Source organism: Hirundo rustica, chromosome 10 (genome assembly GCF_015227805.2).
Source record: "Hirundo rustica isolate bHirRus1 chromosome 10, bHirRus1.pri.v3, whole genome shotgun sequence".
Taxonomy (NCBI): domain Eukaryota; kingdom Metazoa; phylum Chordata; class Aves; order Passeriformes; family Hirundinidae; genus Hirundo; species Hirundo rustica.
This window is the reverse complement of record NC_053459.1, coordinates 6,831,709-6,853,356: the sequence shown is the minus strand read 5'-3', so window position 1 is coordinate 6,853,356 and position 21,648 is coordinate 6,831,709. Positions and strand designations below refer to the sequence as shown.

Sequence of the window (21,648 nt, the reverse complement as noted above, 5' to 3'; positions counted from 1 at the left end):
AGGCCAGCAGCACAGTTGTATAGAAACATGGAAAAGGGAAAGAGGAGTGTCTGCAGCAGTTTGGTTTTTTTGGTTTGTTTTGGTTTTTTTTTTCCCAGGGTGAGTCATGCAATATCCCTGATACAGTGAATAGAGAAAAAGGAGCAGGACTGAAGCTATGATCCAAGCTGTTCAAGAATTACTGTCTCCTGCTTCTTATATTATTAACTGGTGACTCAAATAGTAGGTTTGTCAGAGAGAAAGGAAATTACCTGCTTCCAGAAGGAGCAATTAGAACAAGTAATTGGGGTGAAGAGATGGAAAGATACTGCCACAGTGGTGGGAGAAGTTGCTGCACATGATGTGAGAAGTGGGAATTCTGCTGGGTCTGCACTTCCAGTCACTTTAGCCCTACCATAAAGAAACTGCTGCTCCCAACCTATGGCTGCCATTCTTCAGAAACCTTTCTCAACAGCATCATCTCCCCCTTCTCATGGTTACTTTGAGGTAAGTATCTCCTTGCAATTGGCATCTACATTCTGCCACTTCATGGCATTAATAAAAATCTGTGTCTAAGTCTTAGCTACAAACTGGAGAAACTACTACAGCTCATTCCAAGCCTCCACTTGCAGTTATCCATGAAGGGATTTCTCTCACAGTTCACCCTGCACCAAGGGCATCTGGCAGGACAATCTCGTGTTTTCACATGGGGCCTGCAGCCTGTGCTGCAGTCACCCATGTTCCATTTGGCTGCCTCGGTGGGAAGTGGTGGGTGTTACACTTACTTGGGTAGAGGATTTTTGTGTTTAGCATTGGCAAGTTGTCCCGGCTTCCTGTCTGGGGAGGAAGGGATGCAGAGCTGCCCACTGACAAACTTCCTTTGTTTATTAGTCTTTCACAAGGAGACTTGGAGGCTGTAAAACACAACACAAACTTGGCTATTGACAAACAGTGCTGTGATTCAGACCAGCACACGCCAAGCAGCAAGGCTGGGTTAGGAATCACTCAACAGCAAAACACTTCAGCCCCCAGAAAACGAAGAATTGACAGAACCAGTAATTGAGGACAGAGATGTCACATATGTGCTGCTGGAAAACCCCACAGATTGGAAGTACCAAAATACCACAAGAAAAATCTTAGAAATGGAGATGAGAAAAAGCTGGTGCCAGCAGCACAACAGACAGGGTATTTGGCTCCAAATCAATACTCAGGGAAGTTTCAAATGTAAATGCAGTGATCAGGGGTCTTTCACAAATTACTCACATAACATAGTTATTAAAGCAAACTGGCTGCTGTTCTCTGTCATCTGCAAAGGACGACATGAAAAGTGCTCAAGACTGTCCCTGTCCAAGCACTGAAAGCCAAGAGAAACCAGATTACTGGCTAAGGTGCAAGAAAATTTCTGAATGCTAGGCTTCATATGCTAAGAACATGGACCAGCCATGAGAGATGCAGCAAAAAACGGGGTGTATAATGTACAGGGCTAGAACACAGAAATGTGTAAGGCCTGAAGAGCAATCATGCAAAATTTGAGAAGAATAGAACACAGAAGCTAATACACATAACACCTCCTTCCCTTTTTACAGCTAACAGAATTGTAACCCACAGGCAAGACCTGCATGGTGGCAGCCCCAGAGCAGTACCTTTCCTCTGGCTCCTCCCCTTGGATACTCCATAGCTGCTGCTGTGTGATGACTGCACGGAAATCTTATCCTCATTCCTCAGCTCCTTGCCCTCCTCAGAGGCTGAGAGACTAAGGAGGAAGCCCTCTTGCTCCTGGGTCTGGGCATTCTGCTCATCTACAGCTGTATGAAGAGATAAAGTAGGTGAGTGACCCACAGCCCTCCTGACAAGGAATTACCTCCCACCCATGTAAATAGCAACAGGATGGGACTCTGCCCCCATTCCATGAAGGAAAGAACAGGAATAACACAAAGCTTTCCTTTATTATTTGTCTCAGCCTGGCTCTGGAGAGCTTTTGGAAGCAGGCTGGCTTAGCCTCCTTGTTTACTCTGCTGAGCTCTTTAGCAGTGGGGCTCTAAATAGAAGTGTCTATTTTTAATGCCACAGGTACTCAGGAATCCTGAGATGTAAACTGTGCTAGAGGTGATGAGCTTCCATTTATTTGCACTTGGATGTTGCCAGGAATTCTAACCAGACAGACATGAAATGATTAATGAATTTCCTGTTTGTTTAATCTGTAGTAGTGCAATAACATAAGGCACTTGAAAAGGGAACTTAGACACATACAATCAAAAAGGAAGAAAACAGCAGTTGGTAAAAACCAATACAACCAGAGGAAAGAATCTGGAAGAATAACAGTTTGGAAAAGTTGAACAAACACATCTGAAATGTAATTGGAGTTTGCTCGAGAGCTGGTAAGATTTAAATGCTAGCATGCTGCCTAAAGAAATCAAAACTTCCTTTGCATGCAATCCCCAGCAGCCCCTGTCAGGGCACAGCTCTGAATGCCCTCAGCTGCTCTACCATCTCACTGCCTGCACAGCTCAGTCCCTTCTTTCAGTTTCTTCCTCTCCCTTGTGCTGACCCTGTTGTTCATCAGAACTGCCCACAAACCAATCCAACCCACTCACGCAGCAGAAACAGGAACACTCCTGGCTGGATTAAGCAAATTGCTTGGGCTCCAAAAGAACCTCACAAACATCAAAGTGGCCTAAGGTAAGCAGCAGCAAAGTGAGGGAGCAGTGAGGTCAAGGCTGCCTACTTTGGTCTCAGTTAACCCCTGACTTTATGACTAACACTTGAAGACTGATGCCTTTCTATGGAAAAGAAACTTGGAGCACTGGGGGTGTGTGCCTGGAGAGAGACAAGGGTCGAGATGTGGAGAAGGGGGTCACCTGCATAAGAAGTTAATGTCAGAACAGAACAGAACTGCACTGAAGTGCAGTATTGTAAGTTTTTCCCAGGGAAAAGCTCATTTAAGAAGTTCCTGCCCTCTCCTGCAGTTTGTACCACAGCAATGTTTTACTGGGCTCTGCTATGAAGAGATTGAAACAATTAAAGTTAGAATACGTAAATCCCTTTTTCCCAAGTATTTTCAGATCTGTTTTACAGCAAGGCCACACAAAGCTGCTCTGAGACAACTGTGGTATGGGTGGGGACAGACAGGAAATGCAAATTAACAGTGTGGGAGGGTAGGAACTTCCTAAATGAGCTCGCTGGAAGAGAACACACCTTGAACTTCAGACTCATTTACCAAGCAATGGTAAATGGTGGGCTTGGCAGAGATAACACTGAAAATAAATGGCCAGGCTTACTGAATAGTTTCTCTAGCTCGAGAAAGCTGCTTTCAATAAAGAAGCCTGCTATCCCCCAGAATGAAGGAAATGTGGATACTTCTTAAGAGGCTGCAGGAAGTGATGAGCAGGACTCCTGGTGGGTTACCTTTCTCTGCATGCTCTATTATCTGGCGAATGGCTTTTTTCAAGCTGTTGGCTCTCAGCATGAGCTGCTCTCGAGGACGGAATATCTGGGGCCGTGCAGTGCACGCCGAGCCCACCGAGAGCTCACTTGAAGAGTCACCAGCACTGCCCGACCCATCCCCGTCCTCCGTCTCCTCTGCAATGGTGGGAGGAGGGATGGGCAGAGAGGAAGACGCTTGAGATTCATCATTCAGTGTCTTCAGCAATGAGTCCAGCTTCTCCTTCAGGACAGAGCACTATGTGAAGAAGAAGGACATTTGAGTAGAACTAATGGTTGCCTGGGTAGCTCATTCTTTTAGTGCTAACTGAACTGCTGCTATTCCAGTTGTCTGAAAACAGAGCAGTTTTACACTTCCAAAGTAGAAACCCAAACATCTTTTCAAAATTTACCTTCCTGGCCATGACCTCTGACTCCTCTGAGCTTTCTGTTGCCTTCTCATAGGCTTTCCCTACTCGAGCCACAAAATCCTTCACTGTCTCACAAAGCACCCTAGAGAAAGGAGAAAAACAAAATCATGCAAGGATTGTCACAGGATTTACACTGCAATTCGGAGCAGTTGTCCTCTAAGTACTCACTTGGCTGAGGAGATCACCACTGAATGTTGGTCAGAAGTCAAAATTTTGGACAAATGAGCAGCCACAGAATCTTCATAGCAGAGAATCTTTTGCACCTGTTGACAGTCAGAAAGAAGTCATTGGGGTGCTGCTTCCCAGCATTACAACATATTCTGTGAAATCCTCTGAGAGTACCTATCACTCCACAGATTCTTTTTGCCCTGAAAAAGTTCCACTGTCCAGGGCTCTGTTACTCACTGAAGACATGAATCTGATGAAGAAACTAATTCTGAACCTATGTATCATCAGCAATGCTGTTCTTAGAGTCTCTGATCAACTACAAATCTAAAAGCACTGGGGTTTTTTTGTGACTGCTATGCAGCTTGCCACTATTTCAACCACTTGATGTCATGAAGCAAACAAAAGGCAGCCATTTCCTGTCTGTTCTAAAGTGTCTTCTCCTCATCTCTCATTATAGTTGTTGACTCTGGTAACCCAACCTCCATGTTTCTCCATAATACTTCACTGACTTAAAGCCCCAGATCTTTGTAGCTCTGGCTCAGCTCTGCTCCACTGGAGCTCAGCCACTGCCTCCTATCTTGTGTGCTCCAAGGCTGGTGCTACAGTCCCCTGCCCCTCCTGAGAGGTACCTCTGAATTCTCACTGCAGTCTTCAGTGACTGTGGAAGTGGAGGCCTGGCGAGGGAGTTTGGTCTCATACACCATGATGCTCCACCTGTTGAAAATCATACTTGTCACTACAATGCAGATGGTTTCCTCTGTTACGCAAACGTAATGGGTTAGAACCTCAAAGCAGAACAAACTGCACTTTGGGGAGCCATCACTGATATAAAGAAGCCACAGAGCAGCAATGGAACTACAGAAAGGCTGAACTGGGGAAGAAGGAAGGATGACACTATGAACAGGTATTCTACAGCACAGAGAACATCTCTGTACTTCTTCCCTATCCAAAAAAATTCCATTTGCATTACTTGACTCAAGAGATACCAAGATGCAACTTGCAATTTCAAACTAGTACAAAGGCTGACAAATTCCATTGATGAGGACACTGGGACAGAACAGAGGACTCTGGAACCCAGATAATTTCATTTGTTACTGTTCTGCAGCAGAAACACAGAAAGCCAGACCACTTTCTCTTGCTAAAGGGTGACAGTAGATTATCAATGACAAAATGTTATCTAGCATTAGTAAGAGATCCAGAAGCTTGACAGAGTCAGGACTGCCCTGTTCTCCTGGAACGTTATCTTCACACAACTCTTGAAGAGCAGATGATGTTAAGTGATGGTTACTCACCTGTCCAGCATTTTGGTACTGGCCCTTTCCAGCTTCTCCAGGATCTGTGGGAGCTGGGTATCATCATCACAAGCAGAACCCCAGCCTAAAACACGGGCAAGGTCATTCCCTGTTCCCAAGGGCAGCACTCCCAGCTGGCACTGCATTAGAGAAAAGGAAAATGAAAGTGATATTTAAATGGGGAAACACAAGCCAGGAACAAGCCATGAATAACACGACTGATTCCTTCACACACCAGTCACTGGGAAAGAGCTAATCCCAGGGCAGGGGAAAGTAACTGGATGGGGAAACAGCCAGAAGAGCATACAATTAAGGAAAAATTTCCTCTGCTTTTCATTGTGAATTGAGAGAGGAGCATTTTACAGCTACCATCTCAAGGAGCACCTCCCTATAGCAAACCTTCTAGAGGTTTCTATTTAGCTATCAGGTGGTGCCATTGTGTTTCTGTAAAATTAGCACAGACTGTTCTCAGGCAAAACACTGTATGATATCTCTACCCCAGTGAATTTTCTGCCTATCCCTAAGACTCAGACACCACGAGAATTAAAGGGAACAGAGCATAACCCATGTGGAACTCCCAAGTTTTCTAACCACAGCCCTTTCAGAGCATGTCTCTGCTGGCAATAAGTAGGAGTACTCAGAGCTCCTCCAAAAGCTGGATTTTGTGGAGGAACACTGGAGACAGGCATAAAGAATTAATCTATGACTGGATTCATTTCAGAAAACTAGTGCAAGAGCACTGCTACAGTAAGCTTTCAACAGCTTCAGTCTTGGGGCATATGACATCTGCATGACCAAGGAAAGTCCTCTTCAGCCCACGCTCCTGTTATTTCATTCCTTCATCCAAACAAGCTCTTGGGGCAGGTACCTGCTTGTGAAGGTTGAGGCTATCAATTTCAGACAGAACCCAGCCAACACTTCCGTCCCCACCACAAACTAGAATCCGGAAAGTGTCAAATTTCTGGAATAAGCGTAAACTACAGAGAAGAGAAAGAAAAAAAGCAAGAGGGAAAAACAATCAGCTGTTACAGAAAGAAATTATAATTCCAATCTAGGTAATAAACATGGCAGTGTTGCTTAAACTAGGCGCTGATTTTGCAATGAATATGGGTCACTGCCAGATTACAGATGAATTTAAATGGTTATAATTAAGGAATTATAAATACAGCTAAGCAACTTACAGTAGCTATTCACTACAGAAACATCTCCCAAGACATACTCATCAACTAAAGCAGGGCACTTTTGTCTCTGCAGAGGAGACAAGCAAGTGATAGCTGATTATCCATTGAAAGAACTCCCTGCAGCCTTGCTGCATCCAGCCTAACACTAGCCATTCATCACGGTTCCAAGGGCTCTGATGTCACTGCCTTCGCACTCACGGCCACACCAATTAAAGCAAAGCTTCAAGAAGGGGATCTTCATGCAGTCAACCAACCATGAGACAACTGCAAGAGGATGTAAAACATCACAAGCTCTAGTCCTTCTGGGAAAGCAACAAAAATCACTGCTCTGGTGCCCTGTCTGTCCCACAGGCAGGCAAACAGCTCACCAGCGTGAATTTCTCCATTCACTCTTTCCAGAATAATAAAACAACCTCTTCCTGTTTGAAACTGTGTTTCCTACTGAACATTTTTGAGATCTGTTCCTGCTTTTATTTGGCTTTGTATGTATGTCTTTTTAATATTATTACCTAAACAGGATTTGCTGTAGTACATGAAAATCCTTATTTTATCAAGCATTGCTGACACACAAAATATGACTACCAGAAACGACATCTTATGGGGCAAGTCTGACTAGCATCAGCTGAAAATATTCAAATTATCAAGAAGCAGGCTTTACCCTTGTACCATCACTTCCTTTTTAAAAAAATATACAAGAGCAGCTGTTTCAGAAGTGTGCGCCACAGCTTGAGAAAGTATTTGATTCCTTCCTTTCCATTCCTACTTAAAAAAAGAATACCTCAGGACAGTCAGTCCAGCTGGGGAGGGGAATAAGAAAAGTACTTAATTTTACAAATCTTTTATAAATTATTTTTCAGCCAAACACATCCCCTCAATAGAACACTGCAGTTTTAAATGCCAGTGTTTTGCAATGTGCTATGGCAAAGTACCACAACAGCTCTCAGGAGAGCAGAACTCAATCATCACTCATCCAGGAACAGACACTCCCAAATTTAGACCCTTGCACTACAGATCTAGTCCAAGACTTGAAGCTACTGTGAGAAAAACATGAGGGAAATTCACTTTGTGTTTGCTCTTATTATAATCAATTAATGTCAAAAGTTACTTAAATCTGATGCAACAGAAAAACGTTTGGAAGGGGGAAAACTAAAGACCAAACTTATTTTTTTAAGTGAGAGTTGCAGAAATACACAAAAGAAATTTATTTCACAGCACTCACTTTTTTTTAATATCCAAAGATATTCTAGCATAATTTGGCAAAAAGTCTGAAATGTAACTTAGATCCTAGGACAGAATCAACTTTACCAAACACACTCATAAGAGATCTCTCCATAATATACCACAAAGTCTTTGAGGGGTGAAGTTTCACAGACTTCTCAGGTAAGTTATTTCCCAATAAATCTCATCTTGACAATATTAATTTGCTATCTATGACATCTGTCTGTTCACTTGAGTTAACTGAAATAGCTCTTCTTAGCAGTACATCAGGATGCCTCTAACAGGACTGTTTGCTGACAAGTTTTTTATGGATTCAAGCTTTCCACATTTGGTCTTCTTCCAGGGGAGTGTTTCTGGAGCTCTCCCAAAACGCCCCAAGCTGTCCTGCTGTTACACTGATGAATGGATATAATAACCTTTTTGACAACATTTTTGGTTTTAGCTAATCAGTAACACGAAACACAGAGAGAGGAAAACCCCTCCAAACCTCATGTGTTCAATTTTCTCTGAAGAACAGGTTCCCTGTTACATTTGAGGATGAGCTTAATCAAATGAATCCCTTGTACTCTCTGGATATTTACAAGGAATTTTTGTTTCCATAGAATATCTGCCTACCCAAGGTGAGGTCCTCCATTCATGAGGTCAAAGACCTGGGCTGGATTCAGCAGTTGTTTGAATCTTCGTAGAAATTTTACACCTTGGTTGTCTCCACTTTTTGAGTTGACAAATACCAACAAAGGGCTTGTGCAAGAAGGGGGACATGTAGCTTTCCAGAAACCTGTTGGGGCAGATGAAGAAAGAGGGAGGAAAAGTCAAGAGATGTGAAGCTGCCCATGGGGATGGATGGAGAGAAAAACCAACAGCCCACAAGCCAACCCAGCTGTGAAGCAGCTAATACTTTCCTTGTGCTTATGGCACTCACTGACTGAATGCCAAATGTGCATTCAGCCCTGAATCCAGCATGAACCACACCTCATGCTGCCAAATGTCACACTTATCTTCTAGCAGTATGCCAAAATTTTCAGCTTCCCCAACCTTCCCAAACTGCTTCTGCAATATAGTTATTGTCAATAAATTGAATCAGCTGCAGCTCAGCAAACACGGCTATTACAGGGAGATAAAAATGAATGCAAAAGCAAAGCAAACACTTCACTGCCATACTCAGCAACGGCTCCCAGTGGCGAGTTTCAGCAGCAGCACAAGCAGAATTTTCAGCTGACAGAACCTGGCATTAATAGTGTCAGTTGAAGTGACTGCAACTGAGAGGAAGAGAAAGAAGTGCTACTTACTAGGAACACTTACCATCTGAATCAATGCTGTTAAGAGCAGTAGGAGGAATGACAGACACTTTGCAGAGCCCAAGAGGGCACTTGTTTGGCAACAATTCTTTACATGCTGTGTGTACCTGGAAACACCACCAAAAAAGAATAATTCAGACTCTTTTGGACACTGTGGTATAACTCCTAAAGCCACCCAAAAGAAGTTGTAAGAGGAAGAAAGGAAGAGGGGGTGAAATCTCCAAAAAATGTCAGTTGATGAATTTATTGATAAAGTTATTTTTAAGAATTATCTAGTTAGAGCCTTCTGCAAATTCTCCTCTGTCCATAGTATGTACTTTCCTGCCAGTCGAATTTGAGACCAGCACTTTGAGTGCTGAGAGAACCAGATAACAGATTCTGTGGCTTTAGCAGCCTTCAGGCATTCTACTTTCAAAATCCCAGCCTCAGCTGAGAGATCTGAAGCAGAAACAAAAGAAAAAGCTGGGAACTCAAGAGAACAAGAAAGCAAAAACCAAAGCAGGAATGAGGGACATAAGAGGTAAGAGACAGAGAGATTATTGAAGCCACCCAAAAAAGAAAATACAAAGTAGAGCAGGGCTTTTCTGGTACATAAAGACTGCGAGATAAAGTGCTTGGCATTTGAGCACCCCATTCTAAAAACATATTTTGTGATACTTCTCTTACTAGTATTGTAGACAACTGGAAACATAGCAAGATCTGCATCACCTAAGTGGTTAGGCAAGAGCAATCTATTGCAATGGAAGGGAAATTGCTATTAATAAAATAGCTGAGTATTCCTTATAGTTTGTTGCACCTTTTCAACCTGTAGAAATAACAAATAATGGCCCCTTAAAATCCAGAGTAGTTCATGATTGAAGCTTTGATTCATGTGTACTGTAATTAGATTCTACCACGAAAACTCACTCTCAAAATAAAATGAGCTTGGCTAGAAGCTGGATACTTTTTTCAAGACTTGCTTTTACGTATCACAGCAACACTTTGAGCACACATTTCTATTTCTTGCAGAACAATAAAGTCCTTCATGGCAAACACTGACAGTATGGTTAGAGATTTTATTGTAAGCAAGTGTCATTAAAAGAACATACCACAGAACTGATCAAAAACTGTCCTTTTTACTGTAATGATCACACTTATTCAACTCACCATGGCTTTGCACCACAGGCAGCGCCAGTCTTGCAAACGCAGGACACTGCCGCAGGTTTTATCACACACAGTGCATTTGGCACTCACGGGCAGGTTTCCTTCCAGCCACTGATGCGGCATTGAGATCTGCAAAAGGTACAGAGGGACAGAAGCTTAAAGGTACAGGAGGCATCATGACTCTGAGATACACAGAGAAGCAACTCTTCAGATGCACTGTTTAAGGACAGCAAAGGCAATTTCTAGAAAACACCTGAGAACCAATTCTGGCATTGTACATCATGCTCAAGCATAAAGAGTCCAGGTGACTCACCCCAGGCTACCCAGGAAACACTGACTTGCATCAGACATCCCACCATGCTAAGGTGCTGTTCCTAACACTCATCTATTTTTCTTTGCCAAAACTTAGAACAAGTTCCCCATGCCTCAAATTACTTCATCTCAACTCCCCCAGTCCACAGCAGTTTATTCCTACTAAGGAGTCACTTGCTATCCTCGTTGGACTTTTCACACAGAATCTCACGCTCTGACAGTAAAAATCTTGTCCATGTAAAGGCAGAATCTGCTATTTATGAAGTGAAAAAAAGCTGTAAAACACAAGACAGTGCTTCCATATCAAGGTAAGGCTGGAGAAGTTCAGACTAACACCTACCCCATCTTCATCCTCAATGATATCCTTCCCAATAGAGGCCAGAGTTGTCCACTTGCAATTGTTGGTTGCCCGCACAGCACAGCGCTTGTGGGCTTTAAACTTGCACACTAAGGAGGAAGAGAAGAAATGTATTAATCCTGCTTCAGGAGGTCTAATGTGCCAGAAGAAAGCATGGGCACTCTCCATCCTTCTTAGCACTTAGGTGTTCTGATCTAGGTGTTAATTCTTGCCTTGTCATTTTTGCCAATTGCTTGTACAAAGCTTAGTGATCACCTTGTTAAATTTAACGTGATTTACATAGTCAGACACTCCTCCAGCCGTTCACACAACATAGGTGTCACCACATTCATGTTAGAAGCATGAGCTGTGCACAGCCAGGCATTTCTGCTAAGCCAAAGATGAGAAGAATAACCTCCTGCCACTCAAACATTTAACAAGGATGTTCTTACGAACACAATTATTCTCATGAATAGGAGTCTTCTTATGAATATTCCCTCAGATACCTCAGAAGTGTGAATCTGCTCATTGCAGACACATGACTTTAATAAGGGATGGTAGTATTTGGGTATATGGGCACAACCAAAACTAAAACGAGGCTGTTCCTCCCCAGGCAGGAGAGGAGGGCACACGTACCTTCACAGGACAGCCCATGTGATGTGACCCCAGACAGGGCCTCCCGACACACATTGCAGTACGTTGGCCGGGCATGGGAGCAGGCGTACCAGTTATGCATCCCTGAGAAATGGTCCATGCTGTACTGGGTAGACTGAGGAGAGACATGTGTCACAGCAAGGTCTAAAGTAGAGCAACAAGACTTTTTTTTTCTCTGAAGACTTGCATGAAGCAGTCAGAAAAAGCAGAAACAGAACGCTTTTTTACTAGGAAAGAGTGGGACACATGCGGTTTATACACACATTAACCAAAATCAAGAAGACCTCCAAGGCAAAAAAGACTACCTGAAGAAAACACACCTTCATTACAGCTCCTGTACCACCTCTCATCCTTGTCTTACTACAAGTGTGTCTAGGGAAATGAACTGGAGAATTTATCTGCTGGAGAATATATCCCCATTTTTTTGTCAGATTAAATTTTCAGAAAGATCAATTCTCCCACCTGGCTCATTGTGCAGCAGAGAAATATTTGTGCCAGCTTAAGGAAGACAAGCATGAGAGTGGGGAAAACACAAGACAGCCTTTGGTGGTGGCAGAGCTGGTCTCACTCAGCCCCAGGAAGCAGGCAGATGCACTGGAGCTGGCAGAATACCAAGTAGGCAAAATGTGAATTAGGGAAAGGAGGATAACTGAAAAATGAAAAGACAGTAAGAGGGGAACTTTGCTTCATAACCTACCCATGCTACGAAAATTCTCTCCAAATTCCCAAGGGAGCAAATACAAAGCCAAACATTCTTTGGAGAATCACTTCAATGTATTTGGGATCAATTTTATAGAAGGTCCTAACACTATCACCCATTAGAGCCAATAAAATGACTTCTATTAACTTCACTGGAAGCTGACTCTCAAAACAAACTGATTTAGCAGAGGAAACACAGAATACAAAGGAACACATTTTCCTCTACCTCAAAATGTTCACGGTTTTGTACAGTCTTCAGTGCTGCAATCCAATCTTCCATCTCTTTTCTGTTATCAGCACAAAGGATGAGCTTCCGACACGGAGTGATAATCTGAAGAGAGAGAAAACGAGGAGTGGACATGTCGGTGAGAGACAGCAACAGAGACTTTACCACTAGTGCAGTCTTTTGAAGCTTTTTTCAGAGCTGCACAATGAAAGTTATTTGCACCTCTGAACTGTGTTTCTCTTCCACCACAGCACACCTTAATTTCTTCCTAGATGTACAGAACCACTGAGATTTTAGCTGTCATTCCCAAGACTGAACTGAGTAAAGAAATCTCTCGTACCTAAATAACAGCACAACACAAATCAAGAACAGAGCAGCCGGAGTAATTACGTACAGATCTTGCACAGTCTTTTTAAAGGACTTACTGTACTTTTAAATTTGTTAAGAATATTAAGACATTTTGTTAATAGCACAGTATACCAGTTTCTAGCAATTAATGAATCAAATAACATACTCTACAATATCATACTAAAAATTTGTTTAGTCATGACAATTTGTTTAGTCTCCCTCATGGAGAGGAGAGAAATAAAATGAGCAATTTGAACCCTCATGTTTCCTGAGGGCTTGTTCTACATATCTAAAAGATACTCTAAGAGATGTCCCCCGATCAGGCTGAGGCTGTGGTGAGTTTGCCTCCCTCTAACAATCCTGTCCTCAGTGTGTTTGTACCCTGGGCTAATTCCCATGAATTAGTTGCCCTGTGTCAAATAAACAATGTTTTAACAAACCAGCAGAAGACACACAGGGTGGCCAAAGTTTCCCTCTGCCCAGGGAGGCACCTGGCCTCTGCGTCCTCTGCCACCAACTCCCTCTCCTTCAGTCAGCTGGTGGCAGCAGAGAGAAATAAAAGCTCTCTGCTTTTCAAAGGTCCATGTCTGCTGTTCTCAGGGCTGCCCATTCAGCTGGAGTCCAGACTTGACTATATATCAACCTTTATTCTTCCTAAGACCAAAGTCCTTCTTCCCCCCAGTGTTAGTTATCTCACTGTCTCTTTGTGCACACCTCTGTATTGATTTCCATCAAGCTGACTTAAATTAGACCAATACTGAAGTGTTTGCAAGACCTGGATTTAGGAAACGCTGCATTAAAGTTGAGCACTGTTAACAGAAATCAAAAGGCTCCCTTTTATGTCAACTTTAAAAATTTCCAGCAATCCAGACTCTCCGGCACCCCTCTATATACTGTACATGAAAAAAATTGTCTACATCATCTGCTTTTCAAGCAATTGTACCTAACATCTGCAAGAAGGGATTAAAATAAACTAGGATTCCGGCAACCTCATGAGGCCCAACCATTCAGCCAGTTTTGTTAATGAACACTAAAACACACACACACATCACCCCAATACATGATATCCCTGGTTTCCAGTCTGTTTCTCACTTCTCTCACCATCATTCATAAAACAGATTAAAAATAAAAGCCTCTGAAGTTGAACACCAAACTTTTAGTTGATCTTGAAGTGCCTCAGAGCATCTGCTAAGAAGCGTGGAGGCAATGTCAACAAGAAAGATACACCTGGAAAGTTCCACTTTATTTTAAGGGTCTTCAATTTTCACACAGTATTTCTTTTCATTGACAGACTGCAGATTCACCTGCAATAACACCACTTTACCCAGAGGCACAACCAATACCTAGAAACCGGTGCTACAGACACATTAAGAAGGCAATGAAAAGAGCTAAAACCCTTTCTAAAGAAAGGGCTGGCCATTCTTATTAGAAACACAGTTTTTGCATTTGGAGCATTCTATCTTGGACAAAATGACCTGATCTGTATCAGCTGTAAGTACACAGAAGTAAATATTTACACTATTCTAAAAATAAAATTTTGAAAAACTCCTTCTCTTTTCCCTTACTTTCCTTTAAACATTTCCAGCTATGAAAAATTTATTTCAAAAGAAGGTAATCACAGGCAAGTTTCTTCTTCCTTGGGAAAGCAGGAAAGTGTTTAGTTAAACGTATTTCCATCAAAAACTCTGCTATGTAAAAATGGCTACCCTAAAGAAACTTTTTCCAGAGCATGAAGTACTGGTGCATAAATCAGTATGAAGTTAGACAAGAACAAGGGGCATGTCTGAGTCCTGCTAAGAGGAAGCAGTTTTTTCTCTGGAAGTAAAACCAAGGTTAGCTAATTTGTTCAGACACCACGGGGCCTCACACTTTGTTCCTGGTAATAAGGCCAAGAACATCTATAGTTGCATACGTCAACAGTAGCACATATAAAGTCCAAACATCCTAGGATGAAGCATCCAGGGACCTTTCATGGCTGTAAAACCAGCCAAATTCTGTAAGGAACCACCAGTTCATTTGAGTCACTGGCATGCTCTGGAGCACTGGGGAAGCTTCAGAACACTCCTCCGCACTCAGTGCTGTCCCTTTTCAGGGGGACAGAAGGAAAATACACAGCATAGTTTTTATTCACACTGGAAGACTCGAAACTTAAAATAGTGACATAAAATACAAAAGTACAGATACTCCTTTGATAAGAATTAATTTCTGAGGCTACTGACTTCCTGGATCATTGGACAGATCATCCAATATAGAAAACAACTAATTTCTTCTTAAGTCACCTACTGCATCATCTTAAAAATCCCCACACTCAGTGTTAGACATCCCTCTGTTCAAAGAACAAAGTCAAAGTTTCTAAGACAAGAGGATAAATAAAGAGATCAAAAGATTTTCATATATGAATCATCCAGACAAAGAGTCACAGAATTAAAATAAAGGGCCTATTGTAAACTGCAAATAAAAATGTAACTGTGCAGGATAAATATATGAAAAGCATTCCCCATTAGTCAGTTCAAAAGCAATATTTGCACTGGGATTTATTGCAATCACCAAAGAAAATAAAGAATAAGAAATAAAAGAATAAACCTCTTTGAAAAGCTTGCTCTTAAAGAGAACAAACTGGGACAATTCAGACTTCAATACGAACAACAGACAAGATTTTAATGTAACTAGTGCAGCAATTATTTGTGGAAATGAAGAAACCATTCAAACCTGTTTTCCTCATTAATATGCAGCAGTATTACACTTAAACATCTTAACAAGGATAATCAGGAATCCAGAAACACGTCAATAGGGCCCCTTCCTGTGCAGAGCAGAGCAGCAGCTCCCCACACCCCCCAGCCCAGCCTGGGTACCTGGGGGGCAGCAGCCCCTCGTGCCTGCCCAGGAGCTGCCGGCTCCTTCCTGCACAGGCTGGTGGGCAGCACGTGTGCTACTGCAAACGGAGCAAACAGAAGCTCTCACTCACACTCCGGCCACTGCTCCCTCCCTCTCCTTGAAGCAGCTCCAGACATCCACCTGCTGAAGGATACTGACAGAGAGCCGAGGCTGTTCATGCACACGCTGTCCAGGCAAGAGCGATGATCAATTTAACATCTTGCACAAAAATAAAACCATTCCCGTCAAAAGAAGTCACACCAATCTTCCCCCTGGAAAACTGCCCTTTCGCAGCCAGGGGTGCAGGGAGTTCACTCTCAGCTACACCTGCAATGAGCCAACATGCTGGAAACACGAGGCTTCCTTATCCCTGTTGGTGAACGTGGCTACAAATGAGCATGGTCCAGCTATTTTTTATGTTCCAGCTACAGCTTTTGACTAACATCCTGGAACACTATATGCCACAGGATGACGACGCACTAGGTGAAGTAGCATTTCCTTTTATTTGTTCTAAATTTACAAAGCAGTAATGTCATCCAGTGACCTCTTGTTCTCATAAATGGAGAGCACGAAAACAACGATCTGATTGCTTCTGAGTTAGGATGAGGGCGGCCTTACTAGGAGTTTAAAAAAAAAACAAAAACAAGAAAAAGTCTTCAGATTTATTTTTAATCTCATAGATTTTTGGCTTGTTTGGGGATTGGCAGAACTCTGAGCTTTCCTGCCCCAAAACAGCTCAGAACTGTATCTAGATATGAGCAATTATGCAAATTAAAAGTGCTTGTTCTGCCTAAAAAGTGAGTATTAAAAACATTTTGAATCCTAAATGCTACTGAACTTCTGGGTGTGATTCTTTAGCTTTCACTCATTGGTAGAAACTGGGTGCCCACTGCTCACCACATGGTGATATGATTGACACCTAACCCTGACCAGAAAAAAAGCTCCAGTCATGGGGAGGAAGAAGGCTACCAATCCCTCTAATCACTCCTGGAGAACCAAAAGGAGACATGGGAATGGCAGGAAGGGCAAAAGACATTTCAAATCAGGACGCAGGTTAATTATGAACTTCTCACTGTAGATGAAACCCCAGAAATATGTTTTGCAGAAATGGGGGTGATAGTCAGGTCCCCAGGAAGTAGTTATGTGCCCTCCACGAGTCATCTCAAGTCTTTTAGAGAAATTCTCAATTTTCAAGCTTGCCCACTCTAAATCCAAAAAAACCCCAAATCTGAAAATAACCATGCCTTCACTGGCTGTCTTGTGCGAACACAGACACTCTTAACACTGAAAATTCAGCTTTATCTCCTTTCTCTGTCTCACATGGCCCATTCCCTCTTACCAGCTGTTAACTCCCACCTCTCATGTTGACCTACACTCCTCTGTCCAAAACTAACACCAGTTTACTGACATTTCAAATCCAGCCAGTTAACAAACAACAGCACCAACCAAAGAAAACTCCTAATTTTGTGTTCTAAAAATGGACTAATGTCCCTGGATGTCCTTCCCTGATGAACAGCTGTGAATAATCAGATTCAAAAGGCAGTCCAAAAAAGACTCCTATATTAGACCAAATTTTAAACAGAAATCTGATACACTTCACCCTTTGTTGTACTGAACAATCTTCCCCTCCCCAACAGCAGCTGGAGCATAAACTTCATTCTCTTGTCTTGCTGCCACCCAAGACAACTTTATTATCTCTGCTCACCTGGGGCATTTTCTGGCTGCCCAGAAACTTCTCAGCAATAAAAGTGACAGTCTAGCCAAGCATGCCCTGGGACTGTTTGTTATCAGAGTACATCTGGAGAGCTCAGTGACCACAAAAGATGGCAAAACAAGTTAAGAACACACTGGCCCAATCACAGCATTGACAGAAGAAATGCTGCGGGGGGAGATGGGGTGGAGGGACATTGAACTTTGCTAAATATAATTTTCCTGATGTGTACAATTCTCAGAATGGCCAAAAGTGGGGGTATGAGAACACCTGCTCATTCTGACTGCTTCCTTTTACTCATATCCTGTTCCAATATAGACTTACATTCAAAGGTGCTAGCCATAAATCCCCTTAAGAGATCCTGCATTATTCCAAACAGCTGATGACTTGAGTACAGAGATGACAGGAATTTCTGGTGCTCTAGAGACCTAGAAACTAGAAAAAATTTTAAAAGCTGCAAAACCTTCTGTTTGATCACATATGGCAAAGGCAGGGAAACCATCCCCCGCCTGTAGCTAACTGCTATGTCTGCTCTGTATGGGGGAGAATGATCTTGGCATCCTGAGAGCCCAAGACTCAGGAAGGAAAACTGGGTGAGATTGTAATGAGGACTCAGCCATTCTTCCACTTCAGCCTCTGTTTCAGCGACAGCAGTAGTGAAATGAACACTGGAATACAGTAAAACACCTCACATCAGCAAGGTTCACAAACCAGCAAATCCACTGTGTTTCAAACACAATTACTGAACTCACACAGGGCAAAGTGGATTAAGTGTGGATTAGGAAGTGCTACTCCCTCAGCAAATACACAAAAAAGAAGACTCTAAAAAAGGGAGAAGAAAAACAAATTTGAGATTCAAACCAGTCCTTAACACTTAAATCTTTAATGTCTTTCTCAATGATGTCTGTTTCTGAAACAATCTGGAGCTCAGCATCAGAGCAAAGCCTCAGGCAGTGAGTCAGTATGACTTCTGTACGTCTCTACAGTATAGAAGAGAGCAGTAATATGAGTATTAAAGACTCATAAGGGTCCATGCCTTGCCTTCTTCCACAGACTACAGCCCTATTCTATTTTGCAATTCAGCTTTCACCCAGTTTTGCCAACAAATCCTGTCCCATTAAATCACTGCAGAGGTCAGTTAGAGCTCTCTAGAACTGCACCAATTCTCTTCCCCCAATACGTGGATGATATGGGAAAGAAAAAGTAGCTTTTTATATAACACTGGAGAAATACACCAGTTTTGTATATTTTTTTAATAGTGCAAAATCTTAATTTCCTGCTAAAATTACCATCTTCCACCCATGGAAACTCTCATTTCCACCAAATAAAACAAGTCATTAACGTTCTTACAGTTGTGCCAAATTCCTTTCCCTTTTTTTTTTTTTTTTTTTTTTTTAAATAGCAGTAACAAGATTTTCCTCAAAGCCGTAAGTGCCCAAATCTCTGTTCACAAAACACTGGCTATTTTATCCCCAACTTCCATGTGGCTGTTTCACCTTCATTTTTCAATCTATAAAATCCAGGACAGCTCTTACCATAGGAAAGCAGGTCCAGCATGGGTTGTAGTGTCTTTGGAACCATTTTTACATTATTAGGTTCTCACACCTTGCAATCTGTCCCTCCTGAGGCAGGGCAGCAGTGCATCTTCTCTGAGCATTAGCACGGGCACTTACTGCGCTATGCTGTGCCGCAGGTCAAGTTCAACTCGTGCTCACCCTCCATCTGGGATTTCTCCCAGTCCCTATCCTCCCCCATGCTGCAGCGGGAAACTAGACCAGACAGAGCATTATCCCTGGGAAAATTATCATCTCTCATACCAGGGTCACATTCCTACAGGCTTCTGGAGACTGTTCCTAAACAAGGCACATTCCTGTTCTTGGCAAATGGTAAGAGGAGCACAGACAAGAAGAGGATTTTAAGACTTTAGCAACAATTTAACAGATGTCAAAAGCTAGAGCAAGCAGGGGTTTTGCCACTGACAGCAGGTGAGAAATGCAACTATCCTGGTAGTTCAGGACTGTTAATCCCTAGAGATCTCCAAGGATGGAGCAGTAACCCATGGGAGCTTGTACCAAGTGCCAAAGCATCTTAGCTCCATTACCCACACACCCTCCACTTCATGCAGCAGATGCACATGCATCCCTTTACCTGTTTTCTAAAGGACACAGTCCTGCCAGGAGGAGTTCCTAAACAGAACCACTCTGTTCAGAAAGGATGGCCCATTTAGGAAAGCAAAGGATATTCCAGAGAAAGCTTCCCACTAATTCAAACAGAAGCAAACCCATGAAGAACAGAGGGGCAGGACTGTTCCTCAGTGGTAGAGCTGCAGTCTCAGTGGGCTCACACATGGCAAGGCTGGCAACCCAGTAATTCACAGCACTGAGCAATGAAAGATCCTATCAGTGGTAGGAAAATGACCTGTTACTGAGAGTTTATTGTTAGTAGCAGCTTCTCACAGCCCCCTAACTTCAGCAGTGCTGAACGGAGGCTGGTAGCTAACACAAAATTAACAGCTTTCAACAGCTTGATGGACCCAGGAGCTTTCCACGCTGGGCCACCAGGCTAAGACAAGACCTGTTCATGCACCATCACAAGCACCAGAAATAGGGAGGCAGCATTTCTGCAAGTAATGCTAGCAAGCCTCTCCCTGCATAAAAAAGGAGCCTTTTCCTTCTAGTGCACCTTCCATGTAAAGCTGAACATATTCTCAAATGACCACACATTCTTCTGCCTTTGTGCCCCTACCTGGAAGGGGAGAAGATGCTGAAATCTGCAGTCTTGCTCAGGAAGGTAGGTGAAACACCAGTTCAGCATGACAGTTACAAAGAGCAAAGAGATTATCAAAACAAAAGCTCCCAGTGTTCAGGCACAAGGACAGACATGATTTCAGTGTTTTAAACTTCCCTCTGGAAAGCAAAAGCTCTTCACAAACAGTCTCCTTCACTTTTCAGCTCCTTGTCTATCCTGTCCCACAGTAAAATAGTTAAAGCTCAGTCTAACTTCTTCTCAGAGTAGTTTCATCTCTCTCAAAACCTCCCATATATTTTTGAGTCACTCTGTAACGTACAGTAGCAATCGCCAGCTCTCTCCACCCACAGCAACTTCTTCCAGACTCTCTAACTCTTCTTCCATGTTTATCTTCTTTTTGGTAGTTTTTCTCCAGCTTTTTCCTTCTTTTGTGACAGCAGATGAATGACCAGCTCCCACAGGAGGCTGGATTAAGAGTCCCAAAAATCTTCAACATGAAAGGATTTTAAATGACTATTTTCACTGACTAACAGTGACTCAGAATGGTCTGTTTACCAAAGGGCCTTTTCTCAAGGAGAAAAAAACTGCACTGAAGTCTGGATTACAAACTACTAAAATAGCAAAGTATTTTGAAACTGCAGCGGTTCTGACAGGAAATGGGGACTGAACTGCACTTAATGAAGGAAGGTGGAAAACTAGCAGAGCGATTCTAGACACAGCAACATACCAGCTCTACTCATCTTTTCACTTGCTTATAAAGGAAATTCTGGTAGCTGCCAATATAAACAGAGTACAAGCACTAGCAAAGAGTGCACAATTCCTGAATGTGTACACACATGGGTGTGGAAAAGACAACAACCCCCAGCAAAAACTGGATTTCCAACATGTGCTCCAATTTTGCCCAGTTTAGAGCCGAGAGTTTAAAAACAAGGAAGAAAGAACCATCCTGGTTCAGAAGTCCCTCTTTTCTAATCTTTCCCTTTTCCAAACATTAACAAGGCAATCCATGACTGTGTGAGAATTCAGGACACCTGGGACTGGCCTGTGTCACTATGTTACAGGATTAATCAGTCTTTTTGCCCAGCTGATGCCTTCTCTCTGGCTCCATTTACCCCCTAGTTGAGGAAGCAGGGGAGGAAAATCCTCTCCCTTGCTAGGAAGGCTCAGTGACTCCCTGGAGCATATGTTCAACTCCATTTTCCTCAGAGGGATGAGGCCACACAGGGGAATTCTGAGAATTTGTGCAAGTGTCAAACCATGCAGATTTTCCTGGTCTCTATCAGCCGAAGCTTGAAGTCCAACTATGGCTTCCTGCAAACAGCTTGCAATGAAAGTTCTTATATTCTTTCTTCTCATAAAGATAAGTGATATGCTCTTTCTCAAAGCCTGTATTTCAAACTAGCACAACCAACCTCTGATCTGGCTGATCTGGGTTCCTCTTGTTCCACCAGTGCCTCACAGGCACAAAGTTCCTGTGCTAGGCAGGAGCAGCAAACTTTCTGTAGCTTCAGCAACACTATTTTCTTTCAAAACCAAACTCTTCAGAGAAGACTTCACTGCCTTCTTTGCTGAAAATGATATATTTTAATTTAAAAGCACCTACACAAAT

The 21,648-nt window shown here is 42.7% G+C and overlaps 1 protein-coding gene across 11 annotated transcripts in view; it reads right to left on the bottom strand.

The window, feature by feature from the left end:
- Positions 1 to 21,648, bottom strand: part of DGKD (diacylglycerol kinase delta) — a 67,704-nt gene that overhangs the window by 15,429 nt on the left and 30,627 nt on the right. For 9 of the 11 annotated variants that reach the window (XM_040073746.2, XM_040073744.2, XM_040073756.2 and 6 more), the window contains 14 exons: positions 12,359 to 12,463; positions 11,416 to 11,548; positions 10,783 to 10,889; positions 10,134 to 10,259; positions 8,992 to 9,094; positions 8,305 to 8,467; positions 6,159 to 6,267; positions 5,291 to 5,430; positions 4,628 to 4,712; positions 3,999 to 4,093; positions 3,813 to 3,912; positions 3,385 to 3,658; positions 1,623 to 1,784; positions 765 to 893 (listed from right to left, as the gene is read on the bottom strand). In XM_040073746.2, the coding sequence (XP_039929680.1) occupies positions 765 to 893; positions 1,623 to 1,784; positions 3,385 to 3,658; positions 3,813 to 3,912; positions 3,999 to 4,093; positions 4,628 to 4,712; positions 5,291 to 5,430; positions 6,159 to 6,267; positions 8,305 to 8,467; positions 8,992 to 9,094; positions 10,134 to 10,259; positions 10,783 to 10,889; positions 11,416 to 11,548; positions 12,359 to 12,463 (1,831 nt within the window). Of the gene's footprint in view, positions 1 to 764; positions 894 to 1,622; positions 1,785 to 3,384; positions 3,659 to 3,812; positions 3,913 to 3,998; positions 4,094 to 4,627; positions 4,713 to 5,290; positions 5,431 to 6,158; positions 6,268 to 8,304; positions 8,468 to 8,991; positions 9,095 to 10,133; positions 10,260 to 10,782; positions 10,890 to 11,415; positions 11,549 to 12,358; positions 12,464 to 15,671; positions 15,845 to 18,826; positions 18,948 to 21,648 lie in introns of those variants that run through there. The other 2 variants (XM_040073748.2, XM_040073752.2) reach the window with 2 other exon arrangements.